The sequence below is a fragment of the Numenius arquata genome, chromosome 6 (genome assembly GCF_964106895.1).
Source record: "Numenius arquata chromosome 6, bNumArq3.hap1.1, whole genome shotgun sequence".
NCBI lineage: Eukaryota > Metazoa > Chordata > Aves > Charadriiformes > Scolopacidae > Numenius > Numenius arquata.
In genome coordinates this window covers 2,257,144-2,266,225 of record NC_133581.1, presented here as the reverse complement: position 1 = coordinate 2,266,225, position 9,082 = coordinate 2,257,144, and the positions used below count along the sequence as shown (strand labels likewise).

General features: G+C 49.0%; 1 protein-coding gene across 1 annotated transcript; it reads left to right on the top strand.

Moving 5' to 3' along the window:
• The first annotated feature begins 306 nt into the window (after nucleotides 1-306).
• LOC141466067 (proto-oncogene Mas-like) lies at nucleotides 307-1,284 on the top strand. The gene has a single exon (XM_074149787.1). The coding sequence runs from the start codon at nucleotides 307-309 to the stop codon at nucleotides 1,282-1,284; it is 978 nt and encodes a 325-aa protein (XP_074005888.1).
• The last annotated feature ends 7,798 nt before the right edge of the window (nucleotides 1,285-9,082 follow it).

Genomic DNA, 9,082 nt, shown 5'->3' with positions numbered 1-9,082 from the left:
AAGGCCCTGTGTGCTGCAGCTCCTGCAGCAGCACTGTTCCCAGCAGCATCAGGAGGTAGGAGGCTGGGGATGGCCAGATGGGAAATACCTCCTGTCCACGGGGCAGGACTGGAGGGGTGGGAGCCTGTCCTGAGCATGGCAGGGGACGGTGTCCTTCCTGGCATAGCCTGGGGCTGGCATGCAGCTGTGGGGAAAGGTGGCAAGTGCTGGGAATGCCGCTGCCCCTCATTTCCTTCTGATTCCTGGTGTGTCTTAGGACGTGGTAGAAGAGGGAGAAGGCAGCCACCCAGAGCTGGGTCATTCACCATGGTCGAGAACAACACAACAAACCTCTCTCTGAACTACATGGATTCTCCATATGAAGACACTGAGGAAGATATGCAGTATTGGTGCATAAGAGATAATTACAGGATGTTGATAATTTTAGGTGTTTTTATTGTTGTTTGCCTGTGTGGACTTGTGGGGAATATGGTGGTTGTGCGGTTCCTGGGCTTCCACATGAAGAAGAACCCCTTCACTGTCTACGTCCTGAACCTGGCCATCGCTGACTTCTCTCTGCTCCTTTTCATTCTTGTTATACTTACATTATCTGTTCTTTCAATAGTAGAATGTTTTAACTGGTATAAATATATGGTGTCCAGGAATATCCTGATGGTTGTGTTTATGTTTTGGTACTTGGCCAGCATGTATCTCCTGACAGCAATGAGCATGGAGAGGTGCGCCTCTGTTTTGTTCCCAATCTGGTACCGCTGTCGCCGCCCAAAGCACTTGTCAGGCATCGTGTGTGGGGTGCTCTGGGCTCTTGCTGGAATTTTTGCTTCTTTGGTTTTAGTTAGTTGTTGCTTCCATTTGAATACACACTGTTCAAAAGTATTAAATGTTTTAAGTCCTCTGAATTTTCTCATCTTCTGTTTATTCCCACTCCTTTCCAACGTTTCCATGTTCATCAGACTTCGATATGGCTCACAGAGACGGCACCCAGGGAAGCTCTATGTTGCTGTCCTCCTCAGTGTGATCTTCATGTTCATCTTTGGCCTTCCTCTCATTATACTGATTTTCATTTTTCACCTTGCTACATACCTAACTATACTTTTTATTGGTTACCTGCTGGCATCGCTGAACAGCAGCATCAACCCAGTCATTTACTTCCTGGTGGGGAGCTGCCAGAAACGCCGGTTCCAGGGCTCCGTGAAAGTCGCCCTACGACAAGTGTTTGAAGAGAAAGTAACAAGCGAGGAACAGAGCCACGTGCCTGGGGACGCTGCAGTGGAGACCACTGTATAAGGCACCGCTGGTGAGGAACCCTGGATATGTGGCCCCTCGCAGACAGCCAGAAGGAGATGGAGGCGTGGGGGCACGTAGCACAGAGCCAGCGCTGCACTGATCAGCTGGGATCCGTCCCTCTGCCCGCCCTGTATTCCCCTTGCCATGACTCTCATTGCTCTGGACCCAGCGAATAAACTCTGGCCCTTTTGCTCAGCAGATGATGGGTTCTGTGGTGTTTTGGGGGATCTCTTGCCTGGGGAAGGTCTGACACATTCGTACCTTGGGGAGCTATGGCCATCTCTGCTGGCCAAGCAAGGCAGGGCTCTGCAAAATGGATTGCAAAAATGGTCAAGCCAAGGGGTGCTGGGGCTTAAAGGGGGTTGGAGTGCTGTAGGGAATAAGGCAGAGAGTAAAATTACAGTTTGGAGAATGAAAAAGAATGAGAAACTAAAAAAGGAGGAAAGAAAGAGAGAATGGGAGAGAGAGATGGAGAGATAGAAAGCAAATGAGGAAGAAAGGAAGAGAGAAAGGAAAACAGCAAAAAAAGCAAGAGAGAGAATGGGAAAGCAAAAGAAATACAGAGACAAGTGAGCTGTCTCGTGGTGCTGATGGATGAGGTTTGGTGAGACAAGAATCTGGCAGATAAAATCCCATTTACAGCCCCATGTAACCCACAGGCACAATCTCTAAGGCCACTCGCCTGTGCAGTTTCATCAGAGGCAGTGGGTGAAACCCTTGTGCTGTTGCATGTCCTCACCCTGGTGATTTCCCCATGTGGAGGGTCTCCTGGTTGACTGCCAGGAACACACAGGAAAGGCAGAAGCCCCTCACTTGGTGGGACACCGCTGGAGGACTAAAGCATGAGAACTATCTTTTTGGGGCTAGATTTCTTTGATTATTGTCGCTCCATTTGGGTGCCAAATCTAATAAACAGCATTTTACAATGGCTCTGCCTGGTCTTCCTTTGCTCTTGCCTCTCACCTCTCAGTCTACAGCCAACATTTCAGAACTTCAGGAGCAGCTGAGGAAGGCACACACTTGCACAGTCCTGCACAGCAGAGGGGTCTCTGCAAGGCTTGGCAGCAAAAGCTGCGACCCGGCTGCAGGTCCAGACAAGACTTTTCAGAACCTCTCTCCTGGCATCCGCTTCAAATCCCTGGGGATGCCCATGAAGCCCTGGGCAAAAGAAATCTACAACGTCTTTTGGGGGAATCACAGAGGGAGGCACAAGGTGCTGGAGAACACACACAGGACTCGTGCCGGTCAAGGACATTCTCTTTCCTGAATGTGCCTCCGTGGCAGAATTCACTCACCCTCATTTCTACTCCTTTCATGCACCTTCCCAACTCACTTGCAGAGCAACAACGCGGCCTTTGCTCCCTCCTTCACACCCAGCTCAGGAAACTGGGGATGCTCCCTGAGTGAGAACGTCTCAAATCGTTGGACACATCCCTGCAGGAAAGCTGACCGGTCACAGTAATTCGAGTGGGGTTAATTCAAGGAATTAAGCCAAGGAAGGGGATGGGCCAAGGCTGCTGCATGGGCTCTTGGACACTCTACACGGCATCTGCTGTGTCAGAGAGAATCCTCAATACGTCATTCACCTGGGGTTTTCCTTAAGACAATCAATGTCATCCCAGACTAGAATTAAAAAGCTGTTGCTATTTACGATGTCAAAATTACAACTAACTCCAAATTACCATCTCGTTATTCTGCTGTTTCTACTCGGGGGTAGCACAGTGCCACTCCATCTCCCCTGGCAGTGAACAGGACAGTAATTTGGAAGGTTTAGAAAACAAAGTGGAAAATTTTATGGCATACAAACAGAAATGTACCTTTGTCAAGAAGAGGAGTCAAGGACAGGAGTGAAGCTGTCAAGGTAGGGAGAGGTGATTTTTTTGTTCTATCAGACTAACTAAACTTAGCAAACTTCAGGTTAAATACGTTCAGAGAATAGTTCCTCTTACCTCAACCTATTTTCAGGGAGGTGACACCGCCACCACCTTTGTGCAGGAGCTGTCTCCTACCTTCAGTCTTTGTATTACTCTTCAGAGGCTCTCCATATATCAACAAACCCATTGACCCTCTTGGGAAGTCCCTGATGGTCCCATGGCCTTAACGCCCCTTCTTCTTCACATCATTCCTCGGGTACAGAACCACTCCTGGTCATGCCATTCCCTTCTTCTGCCCCACCAGCTTTCATCATACACACACTCCCTGCACCTGCGATGCCAACAGAGGCCCATCAACAGCAGCCAAAGAGGCAGAGCACTGGCCGCGTCTCAACTTGCCGTGACAAATCACCACAATTCAAAAACAGAACAGCACGAGGGCTTTGTCCACTGCCTCCAATCTCATCCCTGACACGCACGGGTCTCCTCTCAGATTACACTCTGTGGGGTACATTGTGCTGCAAATGTGCTTTTATCTACAAGTGGTTGCTCTCACACCAACTCATCCTTGAGCCTCACAACGACTGGCATTTTCCTTGCTTATTTTCTCTCCTTCTTTCATGAGTTTTCCATCTTTTGAATACCTCTTCTTGGGAGTTATGGCCTGTGACTGTCACCCCCAAGACTGATGTCGTCCTCCAAAGATGCCATTTGATTTGATGTGCCCAATGTACAACAGTGAACACGGTCCACATGTCTCCAGGGGCTCCAGCCTGGAGCTGCAGGGGCCAGAGTTGCCGCCAGAGACAGAGTAGAAACAAGGCTAAAGTATAGGCTAAAGAGCCATCTATGAGAGGGGGACAGAGACAGGTCTTCAGAGACCTGCTACTCCTGCAATAGCTCAGGCAAAGCCTGGTTGCTCAGGCCTGACACTAACAGGAGCCCCTGGTCCCACAGGCACAGGATCAATGCATGTGGTCAGGGCAAAAAAGGCCTTCTGTTGCCTTTGGGACCCTGGAAGAGAGAATCAGAGGGCCTCCCAGGGACACTTTAGTGGGCTATGCTGTTCCGTCATGCTTCATGAGATGGAGTCCCTTTATTACCTTCTCCCACACTTTTGGGTCTCTAAGAAGCAGCTCATCATTGTCCTTCCATGACAGCGTGTGTATTTCTTTCTTTGCCTCCACTGTAGAAAACATTTCCCAGCATCGTCCCTCGCTGGCACGGTGCTCCTCTCTCTTCCCTAACCTCCAAGCAGAAGATTGGGCCCCTCACTACAGGAAGGCCATTGAGCTGCTGGAGCATGTCCAGACGAGAGCCACAAAGCTGGTGAGGGGTCTAGAGAACAAGTCATACAAGGAGAGGCTGAGGGAACTGGGCATGTTTAGTTTGGAGAAGAGGAGGCTGATGGGAAACCTCATTGCCCTCTACAACTACCTGAAAGCAGGTTGTAGAGAGGTGGGTGTTGGCCTCTTCTCCCAAGGGAATAACAGCAGGACCAGCTGTCTGGCAGTGCTGAGGAATGAGGTTCAGTGAGACAAGAATCTGGCAGATAAAATCCCATTTACAGCCCCATGTAACCCACAGGCACAATCTCTAAGGCCACTCACCTGGGCAGTTTCATCAGAGGCATCAGGTGAAGGCCTTGTGCTGTTGCATGTCCTCACCCTGGTGACTTCCCCATGTGGAGGGTCTCCTGGTCCAGCATCAGGTGCACACAGGGAACAACAGAACCACCTCAAATGGTGGGATGGCACTGGAGGATGGCAGGGGGAGAGGAAGGGAGAAATGAGGATTCATTTCAGCGTCATTCACAACACAGGAGACCAACACAGCAAACGTCTCCCTGTTCAGTGATTCATTCTATGATGGAAAACATGCGCGAGACAGCCGGTCTTGTGAATCACATAACTTTTCAGTTGGCTTTTTCGCACTGTTTTATTGGGGTGTTTGGGCCTGTGGGCTCCTCAGGCCGCCCTTCCCTTCAGGTAACACCCCTCTGCCCCAGCACAGGCTCCTCCATGGCTGCCGAGCTGCCCCCGCGGCCTCCTTCCCTCCCCTCCCTTCTCTCCCTGCTGTTTCTCACTCTTTTTCTGCCTCTCCGCTGTTTTCTGCCCTTTCTCAAACACGTTTTTCACAGCGGGGGTGCCACACACTCCCCTGAGGGGCTGCGGCCGTTGTGGAACCGGCTGGAACCAGCCGGAACCGGCCGTGCCCCGCCCAGGCCAGCCCCTCAGCTCCCCTCACAGAGCCCCCCCCCGGGCTCCACAGGGCCGGCAGCCGGGCCCAGACACCCTGTGCACACCCGTACAGGCTTCATTCTTCCTACTTCGGAGGCTTTGGGGGTTCCCCGCGCTGTCCCTCGCTCTTGGGACACACGCAGGGGTCTGCCAGCTCCGGCGCCATTTCTCCTGCCGCCCCCAGGCCTTCGGCTGGAAGCTCTGTCAGGAGAGACCTGAGAGAGGAGAGGAGAGAGACCGAGGCTCTGAACTGGAGAAACTTCTGAGGTACCGGGCCGGCAGTGTCACCGCAAACCGGCAGATAAAACTTTCTAAGGCTCAATTTATAAGTTTAGAAAGCAGGCATTCTTTATTGGGTCGCCGGGTGCGCAGGGGATAGCTCCTCCCTATTGTGCGCGCCCGATACTGTTGTCAAATTAAATTTATACACAACAGGTATACATATTCAATGTAATTCCAAGAAAACATTAGCATATTCATTACATTTCTGAGAATTCATTTACATATTATTATAAGCTTTTGGGCATGCGTAGTTGTGCCTTCTGGTGGTCCTCATTTTGAGTGAGGGTCATTTCTTCCTTAATCTTCTTCACCTGTTGTTTGGCTCACTTTTCATGTTGGCAAAACATTCTAACTGCTTAATTGCTCATTAAAACTCATGATCTCTCTGCTACCACCTGTCAGACTATGTCCATATTTATTATACCCCTGTCTTAGGTCACCATGTTCGCAGGGCCACATACATCTTTTCTTATCTTACTAAGTCCTTGAAACCATTTGGTATGGTTGCTAAAGTAGCTACATTTCTTCTCTAAAAGAAGATTCTCTACAGTTTAACCATTTATAAACTACATAAAATCTGCCTTAGGTATCAGAAGGAAAGGGCAGCCATTTTCTGGAGCTGCTTTTCGCACATTGTCATTGATATATGGTTGTTAATCCTTTCAGTCCCCTCTTCCTACCTTGCTACCCCCCCGATCTTTACCTGAGGTCCACCAGAACCCTCTGTGTACCCTCTCTGGGCATGGCCAAGATCCCAGTTAGGCCTTGTGTTATGGTTTGAGGAACCCACAACCATTTATTGACATTTAGACAATTATTCTCTCACCTTATGATCCCCCCCGACCCGGGAAGGGGAATTGAGGAAAAAAACAAGGAAACCCAATGGTTGAAATATAAACAGATTTAATAGAATAAGGCTAAATATTTAACATTATTTACACTAAAGAAACAATATTGACCCTGATATCGACATAATATACACAAGGACTATGCCCAGCCCATTCTATCCCAGGAAGCTGGTCCCTCCCAGCAGGGACAGCCAATGTGGGACCCTGCGAGCGCTGCGGCTTCGGGAGGAAGGGAAGGGCTCAGGGCTCTGGCACCAGGGCAAGGAGTTCTCAGGATGGCAGCCATCATGGGAGAGAGAGAGAGAACTCAGCAAACTTCCTAATTTATATTGAATGTGAAATAGTCCTGTTGGCAGCTTGGGTCAAGTGCCCACGGACTCGCTCCTCCTCATTCCCGTACCCAGTGAGCTCGAAAACACTGAGACCTTAAAACCCACATACCATAGCTGGCTATAAAGTAAATATATTCACCAGTTCAGACACTAGAATCTTCTAAAAATGCAGTTTTCTCGAGCATTAGAGGAGACCTTACAGCAAAGTAAAATTACTGAAAAAGAAATTAGTCCTGTGTCACTCAAACCAGGACACTGTGTCACTGTTGTTAGGTACCATCGCCGTTTTTCTGTTTGGGCTGATTTTTGTCCTCCCATTCCTCTTTTCTTTGTCATCCCTGAAAGGATGAGGTTTCCAGCCTCCCCCTCTGATCCAGCCTTCTTGGTGCTGGTTTGCACCTCTGGGCACATGCTTCCTCTTGCTGGTGAGTGCAATCAGATGCTTCTCATCGCTTTTGAAAACTGAAATCCACAGTGCTACCAAGTTACGTGTAACAGCAGTCACCCATCACCCTGAGGGGAATTGGCATTTTGGCATCAGTAATTCCACTCTCTGGTCCAGCATTGAGTCCACCAACCCAAGAGCCTATTGTCAGATGTTGTGTGGAGTAATTTGTTTAGTTTTGCTGTTGATTTTTCTCCATCTTCTCCTCCTCATTAACGTCTAAAACATATACAGAGCAGTATCAGTTAGGAGAGACTGATATCCTTATCACTACTTTCCTGCCTGATGTTCTCAGGGCATGTATCAAACCCACCACATGTTGTACCCAGAGTTTTTCTTTCAGCAAACAGCAGCAGCAATATTTTTTTTAAATCTACTCCCCTCTCAGGAGTAACCCAAGAGGGTCAGAGGGTTTGTTGTGCAATGGAGAGCCTCTGAAGAGTAATACAAAGACTGAAGGTAGGAGACAGCTCCTGCACAAAGGTGGTGGAGGTGTCACCTCCCTGAAGAGTGTCATAAGGTTGAGCTCAGAGGAACTGTCTTCTGAATGTATTTAACCTGAAGTTTGCTAAGTTTAGTGAGTTTGATAGAACAAAAAAATCACCTCTCCCTACCTCGACAGCTTCACTCCTGTCCTTGACTCCTCTTCTTGACAAAGGTACATTTCTGTTTGTATGCCATAAAATTTTCCAATTTGTTTTCTAAACCTTCCAAATTCCTGTCCTGTTCACTGCCAGGGGAGATGGAGTGGCACTGTGCTACCCCCGAGTAGAAACAGCAGAATAACGAGATGCTAATTTGGAGTTAGTTGTAATTTTGACATCGTAAATAGCAACAGCTTTTTAATTCTAGTCTGGGATGACATTGATTGTCTTAAGGAAAACCCCAGGTGAATGACGTATTGAGGATTCTCTCTGACACGGCAGATGCCGTGTAGAGTGTCCAAGAGCCCATGCAGCAGCCTTGGCCCATCCCCTTCCTTGGCTTAATTCCTTGAATTAACCCCACTCAAATTACTGTGACCGGTCAGCTTTCCTGCAGGGATGTGTCCAACGATTTGAGACGTTCTCACTCAGGGAGCATCCCCAGTTTCCTGAGCTGGGTGTGAAGGAGGGAGCAAAGGCCACGTTGTTGCTCTGCAAGTGAGTTGGGAAGGTGCATGAAAGGAGTAGAAATGAGGGTGAGTGAATTCTGCCACGGAGGCACATTCAGGAAAGAGAATGTCCTTGACCGGCACGAGTCCTGTGTGTGTTCTCCAGCACCTTGTGCCTCCCTCTGTGATTCCCCCAAAAGACGTTGTAGATTTCTTTTGCCCAGGGCTTCATGGGCATCCCCAGGGATTTGAAGCGGATGCCAGGAGAGAGGTTCTGAAAAGTCTTGTCTGGACCTGCAGCCGGGTCGCAGCTTTTGCTGCCAAGCCTTGCAGAGACCCCTCTGCTGTGCAGGACTGTGCAAGTGTGTGCCTTCCTCAGCTGCTCCTGAAGTTCTGAAATGTTGGCTGTAGACTGAGAGGTGAGAGGCAAGAGCAAAGGAAGACCAGGCAGAGCCATTGTAAAATGCTGTTTATTAGACTTGGCACCCAAATGGAGCGACAATGAGCGAAGTAATCTAGCCCCAAAGACAACTCTCATGCTTTACCATTGAGGAGTCTACATAAACAAATAGAAGTGCATTTAAATTTGGGGTTCAGATATGGGGCAAGCACCATGGCGTGGTATAGTCCTAAATTAGACTCATATATGGCCTTTTCCTTCCACTGCTGGAGTCTGGGGTGCAA